This window comes from Falco punctatus, assembly GCF_963210335.1.
Source record: "Falco punctatus genome assembly, contig: scaffold_71, whole genome shotgun sequence".
NCBI lineage: Eukaryota > Metazoa > Chordata > Aves > Falconiformes > Falconidae > Falco > Falco punctatus.
This window is the reverse complement of record NW_027660257.1, coordinates 516980-543747: the sequence shown is the minus strand read 5'-3', so window position 1 is coordinate 543747 and position 26768 is coordinate 516980. Positions and strand designations below refer to the sequence as shown.

The window sequence follows — 26768 nt, the reverse complement described above, 5'->3', positions numbered from 1 at the left end:
CTGACTTCTGTGGACAGGAAATGACAATGTAGATCTTCAGTAACAGGTAACTCCCTGAAAGAAGTAAACCTGCTTCTTTTATTGACACAAATGTCCCAGAACACTGGCTACCATCTGGGCTACAGCCACCACATCATCAGCTGCTAGCAGCAACAAAAAGATTGGCTGTCCTATCATACAAGGTTTGGAAAGTACTGAGGAGACTGGAAGTTAATATTTTAACATTCATTTTTCCCGCACATGAAGTGTTTCAGGTACAGCACAGCTGCTGATGTAGTAACTGGGAATGTCTACAGCTGCAGCGACCTTTAATACGAACCCCAAGATGAATACCGTGAGGGGCCATGGGCACAAACTGAAACACAGAGGGTTGGGGCTGAACATCAGGAAATGCTTCTTTCCGATCAGGGTGACTGGGCACTGGCACAGGCTGCCCACGGAGGCTCCATCCTGGGAGATGCTCAAAAGCCAGCACGGTCCTGGGCAACCAGCTCTGGGTGGTCTTCCCTGAGCAGGGGAGCTAGAACGGATGACCTCCAGAGGTCCCTTCCAACCTCACCCGCTCTGTGGTTCTGTGATCCAAAACAAACATACCAAACCCACCACATAACTCTCTTGGCACTGCTACACACTCACAGTAATGTTAAACCTAAGGCGCATAAGGTGACAGCAACGTAAAGTGCCCTGTCCTCCAGCATGACCACTGGTAAAGATTTCACTTTATCGGCAGAAACAGTCACGGCATCTGGACTAAAGCAGCAGGCTCAAATCACATCAAACGATGTCCTAAGCATTAAAGTAACACTGGAAACATGAACAACACATAGGGTGAAAGGATTAAGCAGAACAAAGGGAATGCTTTCGTTAAAACACAGAACATCAGTGGAGAAAAAATAAAGCTTCTACGTTGATAAGAAACATTCTGACAATTCTGTCACGCTCAAGAATCAAGGTGAGTCATTCTGCTAGTCAGAAAAAAACAGGTGTGCTTCTTATGGTGAGTGCAAAATAAAACACCTATGCATCAATAAACCAACAGGCAAGTGCAATGTGCTTGACATCCATTTAATAGAATTCACATTCGGACTGCAATAAACACATTTGCACATCTGAACTGTGGGATGAGAAACTATAGACGCGCTATGTAAACAAAATCCTTTCCGGAGCTTTTTTCCCAGCATTTTGTTCAAATCAGGTAATTTTTGGTTAAAACATCGCGGTACTCCTGTACTGCCCTGCAAAGGGGATCCTGGTCAACGTGGATACTTTTTGAAGATCCATCGGAAAATACCATGGGAGAAGCTCCAGCAGATCCAGCTTCAAGTTCAGCAGTGGCTAGGGAGAAGAGAAACAAGATTCCGGTGTTGCTTTTACACTAGACAGGGCCAAATCAGTCACTATGAAAACATCATGGATAACTGGAGAGACTATAATCCAGAAAGAGATTTAAAAACTTCCAAGGGATCGTAACAATCAAAGGGCTACGCACAAAGGAAGAAACAATCTTTTTCCACATTTGCTTACCAGTCAACAGTATTTCTAAAGCCAGTGAAAGAAATTCTATAGGCTACACAGCGAACGTCTTCAGGGAATCCACAAATGACTCCGGCTTACACCAGTGCTAAACTAAGCCCCCCTGCAGATCTCTCAAACCTCCAGTATCTGTTTTCCTTGAATGTTCAAAGCAGTGATTTATTGGAACTCTACTCCTAAAAACCAGCTTCTGCCTTCTCTGTGACAAACTTAAAAAGAATCCGCCGGTGAAAACGCAAACACCTTTGCAGTGCAGTCAGGCCAGGACAAGTCTCCTAGCCTGGCACTTTCTTTGAGGGGCGTCTTTGTAACTCACCCTGGCAAAACCCTCTTTCCTCCACAAAAACACATACTCAATGACAGCAAGCCCACCTTTCCTGTTCTTCTCCAGCCACGTTTTTCAGACAAGGTCCTGAAACCAAACGCACTCTATGACACCTAGCAGATGCACAGTCAGGTTCAAAATGCACACGGATGAAATGCAACGGCTTTGTGTCCATTCGGACACATGGAACGAGCTGTGAAGCTACAGCTGAACACTCTCTGTATTACTAAAAGCATGCAGGAACAGAAGGAAATTCTCGCAGGGGCCACCTGCTTTGAAATAGCACCAGTCACTGCAAAGCAAAGCAGTGACTCTGGAGGAACGACTACCCTGAAACAGGTGGAATTCCTCTTTCGACACCTGGCCTCATATTATAGAGCATGTTTCATGCTATGTGTTAAAAGCATTCAACTCATCTTATGTTTGCCTAAGTGCTATGAAATGATCTTTTCCCAAAGAAAGGGTATCTTTCATATCACTGATTACATTTTTCTTGCTTATTCAAAAAAGACTGCAACATATAAGCTACAAATACAAGCAATGAATAAGAAATGGCAAAAAACCAAGGTCCAACAGCAGAGAAGTGCACGGTATGATTTAGTGCGGAATGCAACTGATGCACATGGAAGAAGCAGTGATGGCTGAAGTCTATAAACGTCTTCTCTCGGGGCTTCTTTTACGTTTGACGTTTGTGCTCAAGGATTCACTCTAGAAAAACGTGACTTCAGCTTACGCCAAGTGCACCCGTGTAGAGGAAGTGGGTTAGTTTTCTCTGCACTTGTCTTTTTCAGGCAACTGCATAACATTCTACACAATCTTTTGGTAAGCAGGAAATTTTCACATTCAAGTCTAAACTGGAAAGCTAGCAGAAAAACCTCCCTGTGCTTAGCACAGGAACTTCACAGCTTTCAAGCCATTATGTTCAAGAGTCAGGAACACTCCTCTTTTTCCTTAAAAATGCCCCTAACATAGTGACACATTACCTTGTTTAAGTTCTTTAGCGATTTTTTCATCTAGTTCCTGCCGTACCTAGAATTATACAGAAAATACAGTTAATATTTTAACAGTTACATTTTTCTAATATTAAACTTCTAAAACATTCTTAAAAACCACACATAATGAGAGAAAACCTAAAAATATAATTCCAAATAGACACATCTTGGTTTGGGGTTTGATTTCTACTGAAGAGAAACTTTTGGTCAGTCGGGCTGCAGCTGCCTCATTGCTCAGCAACGTTAACAAAACAATTTGTAACTCACCAGCTGGATTATTACTGGGCATTTAACAAAATACACAGGAAGAAAGCAAGAAAGCCTAGCGCAGTTATTGCAGTGAAGGTATGGCTGAAGTTTATCATCAAACACACGAACAGAATGTCAGCTACATGCCGAGATAGGTACAAATGCCACCCACAGGGACAAATCAGCCAGTTGAGGCTGGCTTCTGCAACTTCACAGAGAGAAGAGCTGCACTAGCAGCTGCTGCAGGATTGACATACACCATTTGTATAGAAAAAAGCGTGTGCCAATATTCTTCTTTTCTCCACCTTAAGATGGGAAATTGAAAGAGCTCCTACAGATGATGCCAAAACTTCTTTATTGTTATTGCAAATACCACGACACGCATTTATAAAAACATAAAAGCACACACAATTTTTTCTTGCAAACTGTGTACTAAGAAAAGATAACCACAGCTACAGCTTCTACGCAGCGAGTGCTGTGGGGTTTATTATGTAGCTGGAATCAGCCTGGATCACTACAAAGAAGCACTTATGCCTCTTCTCCCCTAGAAAGTGGGTATTGTTACCAATTAAGTTATTCTCACTTATGATTCTGCCTTCAGAAGCCTTCACAAGAAGGAATCACATCTCTTAATTTAAGAGTCACAGTGCAAGCGCTATATGCTGCTGTTTACATTTGATGATACCTGCTACTCCTACATTTTTTCCATCAAATTTGTGACACGCAGAAGTGAATTTCAAAACACGTATCATACAGCTTCCAGGGCTACGATGGCCATGAAGATGCTGCAGGGCTTGGACCTCATGAGCTATATGGAGAGGCTGAGAGCTGCAACTGTTTCTTTACTGGAGAACAGGAAAGCTCAGCGGGACCTTATGTATGTGTATAAATACCTGGTGGGGGGAGTACAGAAGATGGAGCCAGACTCTTCTCAGCAGTGCCAAGCAAAAGAACAAGAGGAATAGGCACAAATCCAGATAGAGGAAATTTTAACACAAGGATTTTTACAATTATTATTTTTAAAAAAATTGTAAGCATGGACAGACACTGGAACAGGTTGCCAGAAAAGGTTGTGGAGTGTCCATCCTTGGAGATGTATAACACCTGGCTGACAGAACAGTGACAAAACCTGCTGTGGCTGACCCTGCTTTGAGCAGGGGTGACGTTGGACTAGATCATCTCTAGAGGCCCCTTCCCCTCACTCATTCTGCGACTCTCTTGATTTTAGTACTGAATTCCTGGGGGAAGGAGCATTTATTTTATGAAATGAGCAGACCCACCTAGCAGCATAACAACAACAAGAAGAACGGAAACACTGCACAGGGTACTCAACAGCACAGAGAGAGCAAGAGCCTCAGGAAGGAAACCACTCTGCTTACCCTCACAAGAGGAGCAGTAACAGGCAGTAACTGCAAGGGTCAAAGGAGCGGGGCTGTAAACCAGCGAAGCGGAGGGAAGGGCTCTCTCTCCAGGAACACAGGGATAGCTGGGACCACATTCACTAGATCCTGCAGGAGAAGCACCACTCTGTGATACTTCATTGAAATACTCTGTGCCAACAGAGCTGCATGAACAATGGAAAAGGACCCCCCAAATCTCTAATTGTTTTCAAGCAGGTACAAGCAGAAGCAAAATTCCGGGGAGAAAGGACCCCCTAACTCCTGAGACGAGACACAGGTAACAGAAAAAAGCAGGAAAACTAATGCCTAGACCAAAATACGGCCCAAACCCAGGACCAATCCCAAGCAAAGACGTAGTAGTTAGTGGTGTTAGAAGAAACCACTTTCCCTGGTTTCCTGAGTCTTCACAATGACTAGAAGGTCCACAGGACCCTCTGCAACATGTACAAATCAATCAAGAGAAGAAAAAGGTCTTGTTTTCCTCTTCTTCATTCCATCAATGTCTTTGTGATTCTCATCCATGTCTGAGGGAAGAGAAATAGGTGGAAGTAAAGCCAACACACTGATTTCTGAAAAAGGAATAATGAAGAGCCAGGCAAAATACACCTCTGAGGACCTTAACTTGCCTCCACTTTTCTCCTTCCCCCCAAACCCCTGGGAAAGGCATCACAGCTGAGTGTCCCAAACCTCCTGAGCAGGCACTTCTCACCTCACTGCACATCTCTTCAGGCGGTAACACACCAGGTGTTCACTTGCAGCAGGCACCTTCTCAACAGTTCTTTTTTCAGAAAGTGGTGTTGACTTACTACTTATCCACACAGGCTGCTTTAGCACAGAGTAAGCTGGATCCTGTAAGACTCCGTGAGATGATGCTCCGAGTCTGGAGTACCAGTACTGTTCTGAAGTTGAGATCCTAGACACAACTGCTGCGACCACCAAGAACTTTTTGTATATCAGAAGTGGCAAGGAGGGTAAACCAGCCTACTCCTAAAGCTCAAAGTTCCATCATAACAGATTAAATCCATAGACTATCATCTCACAGATGGTTAACTACCACAGAAGCCACTGCATTACATCTCACAGATGGTTAACTACCACAGAAGCCATTGCATTACATCTCACAGATGGTTAACTACCACAGAAGCCATTGCATTACAAATACATAAAGCAGAGAAGTCCCCTGCAGCAGTCATTCTTTCACTTGGACAAACTAAAGTTCAAAATATGCGCAGTGTTAGGAAAATGTGAATACAATCAGTAAGTTTTAATCAAAACCTAACAGCATAAACAGACAACATTTCCAGTATAAAATACCATCCCAACATTAAACAATGCTGGCTGCAAACCTTGCCATGTATCTGGCTGCAGAGAAGAGAGACGGACAGATTTTTGATGAAGGAGCTGAAAAAGAAAGAAAAACAGCCTGAAGTTCACAGGTCTTCAGTGAGAAACAAGAACGTGGCCTACATGTAAATGAAGCAAGTAAAAAAGCTAACAACAAAGACTGCTACAAGAGTGCAGAAAGCCAAATCAGAAATGGAACAGAAATTGGAAGATGAAGTAGGAAGCAGACATTTCCCTTCCCACATTAAACTGGTTTCATTTATCCACTGATTCACCCTGGTTGCAGAGTTCACTGTTCTTGTCTGTCAAGACACCCATGTTCATTTTCACCAGCCTTTGGCACAGCTGTTAGGATTTAAGCTTGACATTTGTTAAACCTAACAACAGGACTCCAGTCCCAAAACCTCCTTGCAGCACTTGCAGGAGACATTCCTTGCCTTAGTCTATGGACTAAGGGAGCAGGTCTGAAATACTGAATTGCTAGTTGCTATGGTCACTGTCTAATTACATGCACAGAATTTGTCAAGTACTTGTAATTTATTCCACATTACTGAAGCTCTAATACAAATAAAAAACACCAAAAAAACCCCAAAGACATTGCATGTGATTGGGATTCTACTGGTTAATAAGCTTGTGCCAATATGAACTTTTTTTGTATTTTTAAAGATCCTTTTGCACTTCAAGGTTATTCATTTCTGTAGCGTATATATTTGATAAAGGGGAAGGGGCTATACTGTAATGGAACACATTTCTTTATGCTTTTTTAAGAATAACACGCTCATTTTTTGCTGAACTTGTGATATGACCATCTTCAACATGTACGGCTCTATGTGTAATCACTGATAGTCATGCTTAATGTTTAGGAAAACGGTGCAATCTTTCAAGCCTTTAAACTCCAAATTCCTTAGTTAAGTCTAAAGGAGAAACTGTGTCCACTTGCTAGTGAAGCACTCCTTCCTCTTGTCAGCATCATTTACCAGGGTTTTTTCCAACAGCTGCAGGACCAATGAATACCATCATTTTGAATAACAGCAGTGTGAACTATTTTCACCTCTTTGCCCCTGAAGCTATTTCAAAGCTTCTGCACAAACGAAATTCACACAAACATCTCCCTCTTCAGAATGGCTGGCATGTTCCCTACTTCCAATAGCCCTTCTCACCTTGAGGAAGCTACCACAAGGAACACCAAATCTGCAGAGAGCTTTGACTAAAAAAAGAAGCCTCAAAGGACTGCCTGAGGCACACTGCAATTTCAGCTTCTTAACTCCCTGTCATTTAGAGCTTCAGTGGCAGAAACATGTGTCATCTCCAGCCAAGGCAGCACTGCGCATCCTGAATTTAAAGGCAAGGCAAATTCTGTAGAAGGGAACCAGGTTAGTGGGAAAACAAAACTGAGGCATAACTGAAGTAAACAGTGAAGTGAAGAAAGGGCTGTGTCAGAGAAATTCTTCTGTTTTGAAACAGTCTGGTGAACAGACAGAATACCAGGCAGCACAACCAGCAAAGCATTTCAAAACAGACTAAAACTATAATCTCTGGTTTCTTCCCTCATGCTCCAACTTGCCTCCTGAATGGCACGGGACTCCTGCGGAAATGACAGCACAGACTGTGCATCTGGTGATTTTGCATTTGGAAACTGATTGAGATTTACCACCCGTTATTGTATGCAGAGGGATACATGCAGTTTTTCCCTTTTGTTACTTCCTGACTTCAAAGTCTTACGTTCCAATTCAATCCTCTTTTCTCAGATGCATGTTATGCACATGACATACTGCACCCGACTGAGAACAATTAAGCCCGCAGTTCTAAGTGAAATACTCACCTAGTCCTCTAGCAACTACTGCACCTCTGAGAACTCAGTTCCTTTCTTCTGAAGGACTCCAGAGAAGACCAGGTTTTAAGACTTCCCTGAATACACTGAACGTCAGGTGACTTGAGGCTACAGGCAGTGCCACTACAATTAGTCTCAGTTGTTCCCTAACTGGTGATTACAGGAAGAAACATCATAAAGAGATGTGCAGCTGGATTTAGTAACAGGGAGGTTATTCTTTTTTTCCTGTTTCTTCTTCAAAAAAAGAAACCACAACTGTTAAACCCTTTTCTTTTAAACTAGGACAGCTTTTTTCCTAGAAGGGGGATGGTTTCCTCCTTTGCCTTTTTCTTCTTGTAACATCTCGCTCCCATCTCTCTCTCTTTTTCCCCTGCCCTCACGTGCTCCCTGCTCCCTGTCCCTCTTGTTCCCTTGTCCTGGCTTTCTCCTTACTTCAGTTTTGTAGTGGATCCCTGAATTTCGCCTCCTTTCTGCTGCTTGCGTGCAGAATATTCCCTGCAGGTGGTACAGTACTAATTGCCTCCCACGTTCTTTATGCAGCGTTACGTCCACCCCTCTGACACAAAAAACACATTCGCAACGATACAGAAAAGTTCATCTCTTAACTGCCGCTGCTACGCACTACCTACACACCGCTTTGTCCATTTTTGTTTTGTTGTTTGGTTTGTTTTTTTCTTTTTCTTAAGCCAGGCACAGTATGCAGACACGTTATTTAAATGGATTCTTTCCAGTGTAGGTGGGACCACCGAACCGAGATAGACTTAAAAGTGAGCGAATGCTTCTCACATTCATTCAACAACAGAATATGCGAGGGACAGACACCGACTGAACAGGCAAGCTTGCCCATGCCTCAGTCCTATGCTAGGTGGGAAACGGATTACAACGACTGACATCTGGTTTCCAACTCTCATGATATCACATTTACGTGATATTACGTCTGTGAGGGATGTGCTATCATGCTGACTGCTAATTACAGGGCATACTTTGACCAGAGGTATGCAGAGGTTGCAGCTTTTTACCAAATTAGAAAGCTCTGTAGACTTCCTGAGGAGCAGTTACATATAACACCACATAGCAGGACCCACAAAATCAAATGCCTCCTATGCACAGCATACGTCCCACACTCAAGTGAGAAGTTACGTGTCCTGTTCATACCATCCTAGTTTTGAAGCATCCCTTTGTTGGTATTGTACTAAAACAAGTTCCGGTGAAGAAACTGCTAGCATGAACATCAGTGAAGGAGGAAAAGGTGTCTCAAAGAAAGATGTCTGATGGGATTTTGCACTCATCATAAAGTTCACTGTTTTAAAAAAGGTCATCCACAGAATGGCTTGGGTTGGAAGGGACCTTAAAGATCATCCAGTTCCAACCCCCCTGCCATGGGCAGGGACACCTTCCACTAGACCGGGTTGCTCCAAGCGCCACCCAGCCTGGCCTTGAGCACTGCCAGGGATGGGGCATCAGCACTAAATTTTACTGAAGAGCTTCTCTGGCAGCTTCCTATGCCACAGTATTCTTCATCACAGTTTCTCTTGCAAAAGAATGTTGTTACGCAGTCTGTCATTTAGATCTCAGTATTTTTTGGTCTTTGAGCACTTCTGGAAATTTGTATAACCCTGATGACCAAAAGTCTTCGTTTCTACCACCTAGTTGTGTACTGTTTTGATGAGCAATTTGGTTTAGCATATCAGAGCATATGGTTTGGAACTAGAAATGGATTCTAACTTTAGACTGAAAAGCACAACCTTGCTTACAGATACTCTTCAACACTAGTTGAGAACAGTATTTAAAAACGCTTACCTTAGCCACATAGGCTTCAACTCTGTTTCTTGATGGTAACGTATTCACGGTCGGGGTTAGGAAGCTTTCTGCTAGATTTAGACTTCTATTCAGTGCCGGACTGTTGCTAATATGTCCCAGTTCAGTTGAATACAGAACTGGACCACTGACACCGCTGCTTGCAGTTAAAGGTTTGCTTCTATGGCACTCCTGAAGGAGCTTAGCGTTGGCTTCTGCTCGTCTCTCATTAGCTCTGAAACATTCAGAAGCATACAAAGAATTATCTTTGGTAATAAGACTTCCGCAAAGTTACCCTCCAGGTCTTTGATTATTATCTGACTTCTGAAAGTGGAAGGGATTAAGAGAGTCCAAAAAAATCTCCATAACTGGATCTGGGTTTTTTTTGGAGAGCCTATTTCTAAGTAGTCACTCTACCTGCAAGAAGCAGCAAGAGTTAACCAATACTTTGGGCTTCTCAGCATTAAGGCCTCAAAGCAGTCTGTGCACACCGTGTGTTTACATAGCTCTTCCTGAAAGGTACATCACCTGCATAAGAACTCTGGGCTACCCTTCCTTTCCCAAAGAAAGCTGAAACCTATGACATGCGACTAAAATGGAAGCCAAAAGATTTTTGTTGTTCTTCTTCATAGCATCAAATGCCGTTCTCTGAAGGGCCTATCCTTATTCAAGCAGTAAAGGACATGACATTATCTTTTCTGCCATACTTAGAGTAAGAAGAGGAGATTAGAGACTGGCAAAAAGGCTGCCTGGTAAAACAAACTCAACTTCAAAAATATCCTATTAACGCCCATGATCGGTGCTGTTACTGCTGGAACACTGAAGAGAAATGAAGATAGTTCCAAAGAACAGGGGGGACCCTTAAGGTACTTTCATCACAAATATGCTATCTTATGCATAATGCTGACCAGATGTAGAAAAGGTATTTAATGAAGAAAACTGCTTGAGGAAAAAGTAGTATCTTATTATCACCCCAAAAGAGCAGGGACTTACCTTTCCAGTTTTTTTGCTAGGCATCTTCCATTTTTAACTTCCTCCAGGTACAGGTCTTTGTACTTTTCCGCTTCTGCCTGTGCGGATTCTTTTTGAAAAATACTGTCTCGTTGGGTATTTTTTATCCTGTCCAATTCACGTTCGAGGTCTCCAATTCTGTGTTCTAGCTGGTTTGTCAGCAAAGCATGACGACTGGCTCTGATTTGTTCTAATCTGTCCTGGGAGGCTGCCTGCATCTGAAGTAGATACACACTTTCAACCACCGCAAAGAAAAAGAGAACTCTCCTCGCCAGTCAATTGCGTGTGCCCAGTTTCAAGGGCCCAGCTCTATTCAGCGAGGCAACTGTGCCTCCTCACTGCCATCAGCGACCAGGGCACAACCCTGGAACTACCACACCAAATGATTCTTTTCATTCAGAAAGAACCCCCATCTTAGCACTATTACTCATCAAAGCTACTGATGAAGGAACACTATCTCTGTAGGACAGGGCATAGCATTCCTCAAAGAAATCATGGAGATGCCGCACCCCCAGCCCCCACCCTGCAGCTTTGGTGACTTCTTTTCTGAGCGTTGCCCCTTGTGCAATGACTACGGAAGATGTGTATGGCTGGCTGTGACAACTCTTAAGTTGCAATACCCATTCAAGGATAAACAATGACAACAAGACCTAAACAATGAGAACAAGACCAGTGGGCAGTGATACCCCTCCAAGAACTGCAAAATGAAAACCTACCTCGGGCAAGTTTTTGATTCAGGGCCTGCAGGCACACTGCACGCACATGAAAGCATCTTGCCCAACCATATTCCCTTCTCCCACTGCCCTTCAGGAAAAACAGAAGTACAGCGTAACACATGGAATCAGGCACCACCACCCCCCCTAAAAATGACAACCAAAACAGAAGTCTATAACAGACACACATAAGAAATTAACTTACCTGCAAAAACAGATTGACTTCTTGCAGTTTTTGCCTTATTTCTTGTGCAGCTCGTTCTTCCACCTCTCTTTTGTATTGTTCTATTTGGCTGCGATCCACCATGTTAGTCTCCATATGGTGTTTGAGATTAGCCACCTCTTCTTTCAGCTGGCTTTTGCTCTTTTCCAGTTTTTCATGGCTCCCACGCATGGTGGACAACTCCTCTCGCAAATCATGATTTTCTGCTTCTAGCTGCATGCCTTTTTTAGACTCTATCTCCAGCTGCTGGGAAAGTTCATCAACCTGTAGACAGGAAAGGGGAAAAAACAGGGAACTCAGAGGGATCTAAAATTAGTCAAATCTGTGAAAATTGGTAAAGGAGTTGGCCATCAACACTGTATTTATCATCTGCTGATTCAGTGTTAAAACAAAAGCGAAACCAGGCTCTTCTTTTAAAACAAGAACAGCTTTCACATCATTTCTGACAGCACTCCTCAGGTTCCCATCCTTCCTCAGTTCTGCAGTGGGTCACAGACCAAGAGGTACCAAACCAGCGGCATTACACCCGCAGGGCTAGGCTGAAAAGCACTAGGGCTATTCTTCTGCGAGATGTTCATACGATCATAGGAAATCAAACACACCCATACCCAGTTACATCACAGCCACATTCTGGTTTCATCAGAAAAAAGCCCCATGTATCATGCTTCAGAGGAACTGTCACATGCTGTCACACGGTCAAAGCTTCGTCACAGAACTGACAAGACAAGAAACGGATACCCTTTCCTTCCATTACGCTAATAGATCTGGAAATAGTGGTTCAGAACACCGCTTTTGCAGCAGTGGTGGCAGAAGACAGTCTCTTTAGGTCAAAGCTACGGTTTGTTTTCAAAAGATTTCCAGGAAATATCAGACTTCCCATAGGTCCCAATGGTCAACTACAGCTTCTATCCCCTTCTTTCCCCCTCCAGAAACATCCATCGTCTATACCTATTAACCATAAAACATGATATCCCATCATCTTTTGGTTTTAAAAAAGTGGGGGAAACCAGCAGAGTCAACACTTGAAAGTCTCTAAAATACGTAGAAACTTTACACTTATTTAAAATTGCTGAAACGTAATTCCATTCCCTGTCATTCAAAATAACTCTTCCAACAGGAACACAAATATGCTGCTAACCTGTGAACTAAAAATGAGCCACTCTCAAGGCAGTTGACTCATTCTACAATAGTATCTTCTAAAAAGGAGCATAACTTTGAAACACAGCTACTTTAGCAACAAATGAGCGGAGAAGCAGATAAAAGGTTCCATGCTACCAAACAGCCAGAGCAACCTCAAAAGCGTTTCTGGGTCTCCAAGACCAGGAAAGACGGACTGAGTCAGCTACTAGTAAGCAATAAGTTACTGCATTCATTTTTTCTGCATCACCTCACACTGCATCGTGCCCTGCGAAGCAAAGACACCATTCCGAAAAGCAAACCCCCACCTGCCTCCTGCTCAACTCGTGCCTGAGACAGGCTTCAGGGGGTGACCTTGGGCAAGGCCAACTGCACAGAGTTGTTCCGAGTGACGGTGGCGTTACTCCCCTCTCTTCCGAGAGGGAATGCATCCGTCGGAGCCCGACGATGCTGCCACGGCCTCAAGCTGCAGCCAGGCCTGTGCTGGGCCTTCACTGCTCTCAGCCCTGGCCCTCACCCATGGACGTGACGTCCCAGTAGGACTGCAGACCTGCCCATCCCTATGGACCGGCCTGGTGATCTGCACTCTTGGAGGACTCTGCTTACTGTCCCCAGAACTGTCCCCAGAACTCTTCTGCTCTTCTTGGTGAGGGCCTGTGGGGCTGATCCCTGGCCTGTGTGGTCACAGACCCTGCCAGCCTTGCTGTGGCTCTTGCTTTGCCCTTCCTCTGCAGGACAGCCTACCCCTGATGCGCCCTCGCAGATACTGCTGTGTACGTAACACTTCCATCTTTACCCCTAAGAGCTACATCAGTATTACAGTCGCCTACTACTGTGACCATAGAAGGAACATCAAAAACCAGCCAAATAATTTCAGAAATACAGCCAAGAAAACAAAAGTCAAAGTCAACAACATGAAAAGAAGTACGAAGAAAGAACAGAGGTTCCAAAAGAAAAACCACCACCACCAAAATAACCCAAACAAAGCAAAGCTCACCTTTGCTCTTAATCTGTCAGCTTCATTGACCATTTCAGAATACCCGTTCTTCACTTCTCCCTGCAAATTCAGCTGGGACAGTCCCCCTCTCGCCTCATACACCCTTAGTTTCTTCGTAGCTCTGCTCAGCAGCCTCTTCAACCTGCACAGCAAATTAGTCACAAAAACAATGAAGCAAAGAAACAAAACTGGACTTTTTCACATACTCTCATGTAAACAGCACAGACACGGCTTGCTTCATCTTTAACATGCTTGACACACCAGGAATTACCAGGAAAAACCAGTATTCCTGTGCCACATACGCTTGGAGAGTCCAGATTTCACCTGAAAAGAGGAATGAAAGACTCCCTTTTTGCCCGGAGAACTGCAGGGCAACCTGCATCTGCAGTTGTTTTGGCAGCTATTGAAAACTAGGGGCTGGTGTACAGAAGTACCTTGCAAGAACTAACACGAGGCTGGCATCTGCTCACAGTTAGGTACACCTATTTTTTACATTACAGTTCAATAAAACATGACTTCTACGCAGGGATACCTCTTCACCACGCTAAAAAGCCGTACCTCTTACAGTCTTTCTGCAGATCGAGGTTTCTTTTCATTTCTTGGTCCAGACGTAGTTCAACTGCGTGTTTCAACTCTACCAGCTTCTTCACCTCCTTTCTTTCACTCTCGCACTTTCAAAAGAGAAAAGAAAGATGTATCACACACACAGAGCACAGGAAAAATACCTACGTACCGTCTGTGCATCTGGCGCTCTCCACAGAGAAGCTGCCGGACGTCTCTATCCGTTAGCCACGTTCCACAGAATGCCACGGGACGGAATTCCTGAGGATATTCCATCCCTTCAGGTTTCACATCAAACAGACCAATACGTAACTACAGAAACAGATGCCCTCGCTGAAGCAAAGGCCATCCTCTTCTAGACAAAAAGGTGGAAAAGATGCTGGAGAACACTTTTGGCAGTGCCTCTGCTCACAGTAGGGATTACGTAGGAATGCACTTCATGGGCCAACACTGACCCATCTAAAGCTTTCATGGGATCTTCCACCAACCAGCAGGCAGGGGCTTGTGGAGGAATCTGATCTTTTGGAGTTCTTCAACATTTTATGAACTAAGTAAGAAGAATCACCTTTCTTGATCAAAGCTTAGACTTGGATACCTTTTTTCTGCTCTCTGCTTAGATCTGAGGACTAACATCCCGTTTGCCAAAACCTTCCGCAATTCCGAGAGAAACATAACAAACCAGAACAAATCAGTATTCTTTGGTCCCATGCACATAACATACCAGGTACACTGTAGAAACAAAATAATTTCAAGAATGGACAAACTTTAAATTGTTCTTTCTAAGCATATCCTTTACCTCTCTTTCTACTTTGTCAGTCTCGTATTCGAAGACTTGTTCCCTTAAATCAGTACACTTGGCATTTAAATCCTTGTTTTGCTCTTCTATGAGATAAATTTGCTTTTCCCTATCAGCTCTGAGTTTGTTCAGAGTATCATTAAACCGGTCCTGCACATCATTCACTACTTCTTCTTTCATGATCCTCTTGCTCTGTGTATCTTCCAGCTGCTGACGCAGTAAAGGGTTTTCACTCTGGAGCTGGGCCAATCGCTCCTGCAAGGACTCCTGTTTTATTACAAGTTCGCTTACTGGATCTTTCTCAAGTTGTTGAGCACGATCACATTCCTTTGCCTGACGCTGGGCTTGACTTAATTCTTTTTGTGTCATTTCTACAAGCAAAGTTTTTTCTCTGAGGGTTTGCTCCAACTGGTGAAGCTCATTTTCTAGCCTATTAGCTTTGCTTTCAGCTTTACACAGCTGCTGAGACAAGCTCTTGTTGGCTTCTTGTGTGTCGGAGAGGTCATGATGGAGCTTGTCTTGCAAGCGATGCCATTCATCACGTTCTCTGTGAAATCTTTGTTCAGCATCCTTTTCTGATGACCGATGACGTTCAAGTTCTTGAACAGCAGCATTCAGGCGGGAATGAAATGATTTGATTTCTGTCTCTAGTCTGTCTTTGCTTTCGTTTGTCTGCTCAAGTCTGGAAGTCAGCACTGCAGATTCTGTCTTTAGTAAGTCCAGCTGTGCATTGTACTGAAGAACCGTTTGTGTTAATGCTTCCTTGTTCAGTTTAAGTTCCTTTTTGAGAGCTTCATTTTTTTCTTTCAAGGTCTTATTTTCCTCTAAAGATTTTCCTTCTTCCTCCTGGTGCCTAAGTCTTACTTGATTGATTTCTAGCCTTAGCACAGCAATCTCATCTTGTAGTAACTGATTCTTGTACAACAGATCCTTTTCTCTCTCAGTGTTGGATTCCTGAATGACAGGGAACATGAATAAAGAGCCAATTGGGAAATGAATCTACAAAAAAAACTTCAGCAATAAACTGCATTTTAACATTTCTAATACTGAAGCATGACTTCAAGGATGAAGTTTCAGGCAATAAGCTACTCTGTGAACCCACGCACATGTACAATGTACGTACACAACGGAAGTGCAACATATCCTTAAAACCTAAATGAACATCCCAAATACACAATACCCCCTTAAACCTACAACCAAATAATAAAATTATTTAAAACATCTCAAGTGTAAAGCTTTTAAAATGACAGTGCTTTCTTGTATGTGCATGCCTTTATAATATTGCCTTTAAGGTTGAATTAGTTGTGCTACAGATCTGGTAAAAACAAGGCTAGAAAGGGTATTTTCCTTCTCAAATGTCTTCTGAACACTTATCCTTTTGTGTTACTGGAAGTTAGCTATGAAACTCAATCACCCCCGGAATGCAATAGTCCTGTATATTCCCTCTTTATTATATGTTTAACTTTTTTCGACTTAAACACACTCATCCTACATTTATTGGGCAGCACAGCCAAGAACAAACAAGGCTTCAAAGCACTGCACATTCTCAGGAAATTCAGTAAACTCTTTTCAAGATCTTTTTGAATACAGTGTTTATGGTTGCTTTTTCTCCTCCAGTTACTCTAACTCCTACAGAGAGTTGAATTCATTGTTGATATTCGATCATAAAATTTCAGTATGTGGAGGTGGAAAAGAAAGGCATACTTGAAGTAAGTAAGTTCAATAAGGGAATAACTAAAAAAAAAAAAAAAAAAAAAAGAAGTAATGGAAACACAAACACTGTCAAACAACTTTCTTCCTGGTCAACCTTGACATAGGTAGCTAGGTGTCTCATTGCTAGAAACCCTAAAAAGTGATAATAAAATGTCTGTGAAATGACAAATAACAGATAGGTTAAGAAACGGGGTAAATAGTGTGTTCTATTAGTTTCCGACTTGCACAAGTAATTCAGGTACATACAGGAGTGATGCTGCTTTCCAGAACTTTTAAAGACGTAAGAGAAAACAGGAAAGGTATTTACACAGTTAAGTTACACCGGTAAACAGTAAATAAACCATCAAGAAACACGGGAAGTTATATAAGATTTGTTATGACTTTAAAACAAATATGGTGAAATCTGAATTATTCGAAAAAAAATATCTGCTTCCCTCTGAATTTTTTCCTATAGATCTTCTTGTCTCTTCTTCTAGTTCCATTTGTCTCCCAAGGTGGTTGTTCAAAATTCCTTCTTGAAGGGCTCTGGCCCTCTTTTCCTGAGAGCGCTGTGTCTGTGTTTCATCACGTTCCTCTTCAACCTACAGTAATACAACTGCTTGCATCTCGAGAAAAATCAGAGCTAGCAATACATCTTCCCACTCTCCCCAGAATACCTGAAAAGATTTTTGATTCCCCACAGCTATGATAATCCACCTATAAAGAATAAATTTTAATTTTCTTCTGAAAATTTAAGAAGAAGAAATACAGGATGTTTTGTAGTAATTTCGAAAAAAGTCAGGCTTTGCCTGAAATACAAATGAAACCTAAATTCTGAAAAAGAAAAAAAGGATTAATAAACTGCAAAGCCAAAAAAGCCCAACAAAACAAAACAACAACAGACCAATTGTGAACCAACTGTTCTCTACTGCCCTCAAAATTTGGCAATAGTTATCCAATGCCTCTTCCATGAACAAAGCACCTCCTTCTCTAGGCATACTGGAATACAAGTGAAAAGAAGCAGAAAAGAAAGTGTTTAATTCATTATTTAATATACCTGTTTCAAGAGCTTTCTCAGTGTTCTTATCTCCATTTCTAAATTCCTTGAGTGTAACTCAAGTTTCTGTTTCTCCTCCCTTTCTTTACAATATTGATCTTCTTTCCTTTGCAGTTTTTCTCTCATTTTCTCACAGAGCACTTCTACTCTGAGTCTCTTTGCTTCTTCTTGTTTCAAAGAACACCTGGGATGTAACAGAGTATTTGAGAAACAAAAGCACTGATACAAAAGTAGATGTTCCACATGATGAACTTGCAGAGACAACTCAAACCATAAAAAAACTTAAATGTTTCCAGATTCCATATTTTTACTGTACTTCTCAACTTTTTAAAGAATTCTAACTTCATTCCATTGTCCACGGTATCAGTTGTACAAAATACGGAAATAAACCATTGATTGATTTACCAGTTTTTTGTAAGGTTACACAGGGAAATGCACACTAGTGTGTACACTTCTATCATAAAAAAATAAATCCTCTTCATATTAAAGCCATTATGTTGAAAAAGGAGTTTGTAGTCTCATCGGATCAAAGCATCATAAACTTTTACTATGGTTAATATACATTTTCTTAGTATACTGAGCCTACATATTACGGATTCAGTGACCAGAAGTAATACTGGTGAATCAGCACGCCACTTATCTATGGCAACAATTTTTCAGCAAGCCTTCTGTAAGGCTGCCCACAGACAGAACAAGCAGTTTCTGTTTACTCGAGAAGGATGTCAGTGTTCAAAACCAGATTCAGAAATGCATGGGGTTTAAGCTGAATACGATTAAAACCAGGTTTAAAACCTCAGTGGATCTACCTCTGGGAGAAACTACAGCAATTTCATTTTGAAGCTGACTTACAAGGAAAGCCTTATGGAAGGTCAGCTTCTTTACCAACTGAAACAATCAGCAATGAGCACTGACATGGTAAAAAACGGTCCATGGTGTGCCCATGGTACCCAAACAAGAAAGCTGCTTTGTGTTTGATCATTATTTTGACTATTTTTTCCCATATATTCACAACAGTGAACAAGAAAAAAAAAATCAAGTGTCAACGTAAGGGAAGAACTGCCAATTGAAAGCCTGCTTTAGAAATTCTGCAAGACAAGAATCAACCACCACTAAAATTACTTGAAAGACTGACAGAAACATTTGCATTTGAATGGCGTATATTGCAAGGAGAAAGCTTTACATGTAGTTTCTAGTGTAATTTCGCAAAAAGTGTAACTTTTGAAAGTATAAATTTAACGCTGCTTGGAGAATTCACTTAGAATGAAAATACTACTTCTTTATACTTGACAGATGTTTGAGGATTTTGAACACCTGCTGAAGTCAAACCCAGGCCAAGCTGGGACCGGCCTCGTCTTCCTCGTACCCCCCTCCCCCGCGCTGGGAGGCCCAACTCCCCCAGGCCCAGCTCCCGCAGCCTCCCCTCACAGGGCTGGTGCTCCTGCCCCCGGGCCAGCCCGGCATCTCCCTGCCGACCTCACACGGACTGGGCAAGATCTCCTGGGCTGGGCGGCCAAACACCGGGCCCCGGGCTCGAGACACAGCTCAGCAAGCCCTGCGGAGGGGTGGGCACTCACTGCCCCCAGTGCCCTGGCACTGCTGCCCTCCATACAGCCCAGGCCGCTGCGGGCCGCCCCAGCTGCCAGCTCACGGTGGCTCCTGCTGAGCTCGCTCTCTGCCTGGGCCGCTCCCCAGCCACGCCGTCCCACCGGGGATCACCACAAGGAGATCTCCCCTCCCAGGCCAGGGCTCTGCAGTTGTCCTTGCTGAACTGCCTACGGTGCCTGCTGGCCACCCCTGTCTGACGTGATGTCAACAGCGATGAGAAACCTCACGCCTCCGGGTCTAGCTCAGGAGTGTGGGGAAAGGGGCAATCCCAAACTTGACCTTTCCAACAAACAAACAGGTAAGCAAACAAATGCTCTAAGCTCTGGTTTGACTTGCACTGGGTGGAGTTACCAGAAATCCTAGTATTATAGGCCCACTGAAGCTGCAAGGACAAAATGAAAAAAAAAAACCACCACCCAACCATCTCTCAAATCTCTCTTATAAATCTGATTTCCCCATACACACTCTCTTGCTCTTTTCTTGCTAGAAAACAAAGTTAGAACAACATCCAGAAGACTGTACATGGAGCTGGTATCCGGACGTTTTTCCCCTCTCCTTCATAGCATAACTGGCCCACGGGATTCAAAAAACCCAAACCCAAAAGACTGGAAACTTCTCATCCTGTTGCCTGCACCATCAGTGTCTTTCGGAACAAAACCACTGACAAGATAATACATTATCAGACCACAATTTACATACTTAAGGCTTTGGATATCCCTTTTCCATTCTGCTTCTTGGTGAGCCAATACAGATTTCAAATCTTGAGTCTTCTCCGCTCTGAACTGTGACTCCCTCTTTTCATCTCCCAATTCCCTTACTTCTCTTGAGAGCGCTTTATACTGATTTTTCTGACGTTCTATTCTCTGTTCATATTCAAGAAGCATGTTTTGCATTTTCAACAAAGTAGCAGAACCTGTTTTGAGACAGAAAAGACACAAAGCTGCACAAATACTGCCCAATGCTGTTCAATGCTTTGCTGCATTAGGTGCAGGTGGCAGGTCTCGGTAGCGGGAAGGTCCCTGTGAGAAGGAGCCAGGGGTCGTCCCGTGCTGGACATGGACGGTTTCGATGGACCCACCGCAGGGCACAGCTGAGCCTCTCAGCCGTGCTGGCAGCTCCTCAGGAAAAACAAACGTAGGAAAGGGCGAAACCACCACACGGGCAGAGAAGGGGAAAAGCATGTGAAAACCAGCCCCGCAAACGAACACCCAGGTCAGCGAAGGAGGAGGGAGAGGTGCTGCTCCAGGTGCCAGAGCAGAGATTCCCCTGCAGCCCCTGAGAGAACCATGCTGGAGCAGATACCCACAGCGCAGTGCTGCGCAGGACCCCGTGCCAGAGCAGGCGGATCCTTCCCGAAGGACCTGCGACCCATGGAGGGCCCAGGCTGGAGGAGATTTTCCCCAAAGGACTGCAGCCTGGGGGAGGACTCACACTGGAGCAGGGAAAAGGGACGAGGAAGGAGCAGCAGAGAGAAACTGCTACGTCCCGACTGCAGACCGCAGCCTCCCCGTGCTGCCTGGGGAGGTGGCAGGGAAGGAGCGCAGCAGAGCTTGAGCAGGGGGGGTGCCGACGTGTCCTTCTCAGGTTTTGGGTCTTTGTTTCTCACTATCCAAATGTATTTTAATCGGTGGAGTCTGTTTGGCCAGTGACAGTCACTGGGAAGTGACAGCCCTGCCTTCACACTGACCCACAAGCTTTTTCACCCCGTTTTGTCAAGGAGGGGCAGTGGCAGCACTGGGCGGGGAGTTTGGCCTTCGGCCAAGGTTAACACTTGCCTAATGAAATTTTAGCATAGTTTAAGAGCCCTAGTAAGTGATGCTTATGTTTATATAATGCCTTGTGCATATATGCAAGCATCTTGATTTCTGTTATACATTTATTTTTTTATTATTTTTAAGCAAAGCCATTATTTTGCTTTGTCATTAGCTGTTGAGGGGTGTGCTGGTTGTGGCTGGGATAGTGTTAATTTTCTTCACAGTCGCTGGTACGGGGCCAAGTTTTACAGCTGTGCCGCAAACAGGGTTGGTAGCACGGGGATGTGTTCCTTATGGCCCAGCAGCGCTCACACAGAGCCAAGGCCTTTTCTGCTCCTCACCCCACCCCACCAGCCAGCAGGCTGGGGGTACGCAAGGAGCCGGGCCGGGACACAGCTGGGACAGCTGACCGCAGCTGACCCAAGGGACGAGCCATGCCACGCGGCATCATGCTCAGCATATAAAGCTGGGGGAGGACGAAGGAAGGGAGGGACATCCAGAGTGATGGCACTTTGTCTTCCCAAGTATTTGTTATGCGTGACAGAGCCCTGCTGTCCTGGAGATGGCTGAACACCCGCCTGCCCATGGGACGTGCTGGATGAATTCCTTGCTTTGCTTTGCTTGCGTGCGTGGCTTTTGCTATTGAACTGTTTTCATGCCGACCCATGAGTTTTCTCACTTTTCCCTTTCCGATGCTCTCCCCCACCCCACTGGGGTGGAACAAGTGAGTGGCTGTGTGGTGCTTAGGTGTTTAGGTGTGGCTGGGCTTAAACCACATCAGGGGGATATAAAGAAGAAAAAGCTCTTGCTGACTTTTGATGACCTCATTAGAAGGAGCTGAACTGTACTTTGCAAGAAACTGCTTCTCCAGCTCTGACTAGACAGAGAACCAATGATAATGTAAGGCACTTGGCTGATAATACAGGCAACATCTCGGGTCAGGTGACAGTTTCACAGCTTTTGAGGGGGATCTCTAATCATAAAGAGATACTATATCAAAAAAACAATACTTAGGAGTGCATACAAAGAAACCATGTTTTAAGGGGAACTTGTAACAGCTGAAGACGGTGACTTGAAAACATACCGGTATGATCCACACGAAGCTGTTCTAACAGCAGCATAGCCTCCTTGTAGGTTGAAGTTCGTAATTCCACATCCTCTGAAGTTGGGTCAGATGAGCGAGTTAAACCAGGGTCATCAGTTACTTCCACTGGGATGCTGACCTACAAAAAATACAGTACTTTCTGTAATTCCACTTTCTAGTATTACAGACCATTACAAATGCATGAATGATTCATTCTCTCCTTCACAGCCCACAGATTTGTCTCAAATACAATAAAGCTGCATACCAGCAGCAATTTGTACATCTGGTTGATCACTACATAAACACTGCTCCCATCTAAGTGATTAAAAGTTGATAGAAACTGTTTATCAAGAACTTCGTTTTACAGTACCTTGTTCTTTTCACTCCCAGTTGTTGCTGCAGGTCTAGAAAACAGAAATATATTTCAGTACTGGAATGCTTACATTGCAGTATGAATAATACCTGAAGTTCGTTTGAAAACCTCATTTCAGAAGTGAATTAAACTAAAATCTGGTATAGTAACTTTGCTAGATATAGTTCAAGACTGAAACAATTATTGTGTGCTATTAATGTCTACCGAAAGGCTAATTTTTCCGCAAAATATTAAGCAAATAGTTGAAATAACTGTTCCCTAAACTTCACGCAAAGTGACAGAAATCTTACAGCTACAGACATGTAGCTATACGCTTACGTGCATTCCCTGTTTAATACCAGGGGTTTAGCTCCCTTCAGTACCGAGAATCCTTCTCCTACAGGTCAAAGAACTGTAATTTTGGATTCTCTGGTGTCCTGGGTCTGGCTGGGATGCAGTTTATTTTCTTCACAGCAGCCCACACAGGGCTGTGTGTTAGATTTCTGACCAAAACAGTGTTGATAACACACCAGATTTTTAGCTAGGGCTGAACAGTGTCAACAACTTCTTTTTCTCACTTTGCCACAACCCGCACAAGTAAGTTCAGGGTGGGCAAGAAGTCAGGAGGGTACACAGCTGCAAGAGAAAAGGTGGAGCGGGGAGCAGGGCAAAAAATCCTGAGATACCTGCAGTGAAAGAGTGATGTTGCTTTTCTGTAAGTCTCTCCTCGCCCTTTTTAAACACATAAAATACTTCTAGGCCTGTGCACACACTCATGTAATTAATCAGAATTTGTGCACAGTGACCTTATCATTAACTTGGCCAGCATGCTCAAAGCACTCTAAACAACAGCAAAGTGTTTGTCAACACAAAGTGCACCAGGTAGTGTGGTCACAAGAAAGAACAAAAATCTTCATATGCATCAGGTTTACAAAAAGCCTCAACACACAACAAAACCCCAAACTTGCCTCTAGCTCTTAGGCCAATTTACATCATTAAGTAAGTTTTGTTTTCAACGTTCCTTTTATGCATACCTTCCTTCATCCTCAGATGTTTCACTGGAAGTGCTATCATCCCGTACTTGACCATGATTGCCACTGGAAGAGCTCATCTGCTGATGAGCCTTCTGCTTTGAAGGCTGCCTTCTACTTTTCTTTGCAACTTTGGCATTCAGGGCAATTTTACTGCATTAAACAGAAAGGGGAAAAAAAAGTAAATCACCAAGTGAGTAGGCTTACAAAAAATATTTCTGTGAAACAGACATAAGATGATGTCCAGAAACGACTGAGACAAAAAATATCTACTATAAAAACACAGACTTGACTGCAAAGATCGTGGAAGATACCCAAGTACTTAAAAAACCTGCCCCTAGGAGTGAGGGGGACACGTGGAATCTGAGCTAGAGCCAGGTTAAGCTGGAATACCTATAATATCCATGTTACAGAAAGCATCTAGAGCAGAGATTCCTTTGAAGGACAGACAGGAAAAAACTCCTGCTTTAGGTTTACATAAAAATACGTGTGCCTTCTTTAGACTTTTGAGATTCGTTTGGTAATGTCATCTTTTCCCCTCTCCCGACAAAGGGCATATTAACTTAATGAAAAGGAAAACACCAACTGCACGGAGATCACTAAAATCACCTAGAAAAGGGAGTAGTAGCAAACCCCAGGTTCCTACTTTTCTTTTCTAGGTGGCCATTTCCTACAAAAATAACTGCTTTTTCCAGTCTTCAGTTCTGGTTTTGAAGATGCATTTTGCCTCAGTATTGACAAGGAAATCACAGGAATTTGGGTGGGGGGGTTTATTTTTTATTTCCTTTTCTTTTTTTAGAGCAGGCAATAGATTTGAATATCGTGAGCGTTGTGTTTTCTAAAAAGACATTTTCTTCACTTTTGGAGAAGCAGTGGACTACTCACTATGGCTTTCACCACTGAGGAAACTACTTCACCTACCACAGTATTAGAAAACCTAAGACACTTACATAGTACTACAAATAAGAACTAGAGATCATTTCCTTAGCTTACCATTTCATTGGCATTTCAATCAATTTTGAGCTCTCCCCAGATGAAAAATTCTTTTTGTCTTTTTCTTCTATAGTGTTTTCATTCTCCATTTTCAAACAGTCATTCTTCCTTACAGTAATCTTTTGTTTCATTTGCCGATTAGTGATGTTGTCTGATGGTATATTTAATTTACCAAGACATTCCTGTTTCGCCACCGCCTGCACTTTTGAAATTCTTCGTTTGCTTTTTTCCTTCTCAACCTATAAAAAGAAAGTTAAGCTTCATGTATTTCTTAGTAGTTCTAAAAGACAGAAACACCACATCCAAGATTGATTAATTCAGGGTTTACCCCTGAAATAATATAACATTAGAGAAGCCTTTTCACAAAATTACACTACAAAGCGTATCATGTCATTGAAAGTGCTTTGAATTCACTCATGATTAAAGATAACAAGAATACAGCCCTTAGAAAGAAAACAATAGTGTCTCTTAAAACATGAGAACAACAATGAAGTGAAAGCATTACTGATGGACAACGAGTTAGGAGGACTGCACAATGTCAGTTGTAACACCACCAGAAAAGAATATCAAGTGGAACTGCGCTGGGTTCCTGCTCCCTGAACAAGGGGAGAAAAGAAAAAAAAAAAGATCCCAAACCCACAAACACAAATGGTTTCACAGGAAAGAGGAATTTTAGTGAAAGGCAATGAAGACACACCACGCAGATATCACAGCACATGAATTATTAGTCAAGACCCTGTTCAGAAGCTATTTTCATTCTTTGATTCAGAATCAGAACCGATGGAGTTCTATGGATTTCTTCTTAAGGCAATGTAGTGATAACTACTTGCACTGGAACCCAGTGCCACCTGCTGTTAAACTGGAGCAATAATGCATTCCGTTTTCCAAAAATGAGGAAAAAGACAACTCTCCACTGCTCTCTTTGTTCACAAGTAACATTTCCATTAGAACAAACCCCAATTTGTAGGAAGCATCCTCCTTTAATGATGAACAGCTAAAGTGAACAGGACCGTTGATCCAGAGCGAGATTAAAGAATAAAGAGTAGCAGGTGAACTACCTCTTCTGGCAGCTGTACCTTCTCTTTCTCCAAAGCCAGGAATACTATTTGCAGCATTCCTACCTTACCCTTAAATCTTCCCGTATCTTGGTTTAGTTCTTCATCAAGATTCCTTTTCAGCATGACGTATGATTGCTGAGCATTTGCAAAAAGACTTTCCATTTCTGCTTCTCCTATTTTGTCGATAAAGCAGTCCCTGGGAAAGTCATCACTAAATCCAGAGTCTTTTCCAAGTTCCCTCTCTGTTACAAAAAGTGCATTTTCACCACGTGGAGAAACTGTCTTATTGTAGGAATAATATCAGAAATGTCATCCAAAAGACTGGGTTTTAAGCTGTATCTCGGGGAGTATTCAGGACCTCCCACTACGTTTCTACTACTTCCATTTGCTAGAGGCACCTTTGTATCATCCATATTATTTGTGCAATCTTCTTCATCTGTACTCCAGGTATCTTCCATGTTTGCATTTCAGTTATCTTGATCAGGAAGGACACCAAGACTCGGATTACAGTTTCCATTTTGGGTACTTTTCCACCTAGCGTAAGTTTAATGTCTCCAAATTCACCTTTACTTTCTAAGCTGTTACTCGATTCTGTTGCATGAGATGAAACAGCATGAGAACTCTTCAGCTCAGCACTGAAGCCATCTTCTGACATTTCTTCCACAAGGGAAGGAGTTTTCCCACTTTCATTAATTTCACCAAGCAGCTGCTTTAGTTCTGCTGTAACGTTTTTAAAACTTGTTTTCAATTCCCTCTTCTCATTTTCAACCCACATTCTTGCATCTCTTTCTTTCCAAGGTTTTGGACTTAGAACTGCTTGTCAGCACCGTGCAATTCCTCATTTTCTGCTGTGAAATTTCTGATGTGAAAATTTCTGCCTTATCAGTGTGATTTTCATGTGCTGTTTTTTCTATCAAGTTGATAGTTTCTCAAATATATTTATCCTTAAGTAAACAGGTACAGACAGAAAGATTATCAAGAAAAATTACTACAGTTAATCTATGCAATTTCTGTTGCAAACTCATCCTATAATAGAAATAAGGCATTTTGAAAGCCATTTTCACTACAAAAATCAAGGGACACTAAATGAAAGGTTCACTGCACACCATCTTCTTAACAACAGAAGGACTCAGAGACAGCGGTTTCTTGGGTTAGGTTTGCCTAGGCATTAGGGTTGCTTTTACCTTTTAGCCTGCTTGCTTGCTGTAACTGCCGGCATTTGTCACAGAGCAT

At 42.9% G+C, this 26768-nt stretch overlaps 2 protein-coding genes across 2 annotated transcripts; both read right to left on the bottom strand.

The window, feature by feature from the left end:
• Positions 1-826: 826 nt before the first annotated feature.
• Positions 827-25658, bottom strand: LOC308057324 (ankyrin repeat domain-containing protein 26-like; the record flags this gene model as incomplete). Its single annotated transcript, XM_080411455.1, has 13 exons — positions 827-1335; positions 2842-2887; positions 9475-9706; positions 10465-10700; positions 11401-11682; positions 13553-13694; positions 14111-14223; positions 14910-15863; positions 17057-17203; positions 17659-17842; positions 19963-20176; positions 22102-22240; positions 25599-25658. The coding sequence occupies 13 exons, from the start codon at positions 25656-25658 to the stop codon at positions 1187-1189; spliced, it is 2898 nt and encodes a 965-aa protein (XP_080267581.1). The 3' UTR covers positions 827-1186.
• LOC308057323 (uncharacterized protein) lies at positions 22030-26768 on the bottom strand (the record flags this gene model as incomplete). The annotated part of the gene is given in 8 exon segments (XM_080411454.1): positions 22030-22505; positions 23488-23637; positions 24478-26002; positions 26006-26040; positions 26043-26346; positions 26349-26387; positions 26390-26463; positions 26720-26768. Coding segments are annotated over 6 exon segments (723 nt in total). The 3' UTR covers positions 22030-22505; positions 23488-23637; positions 24478-25780.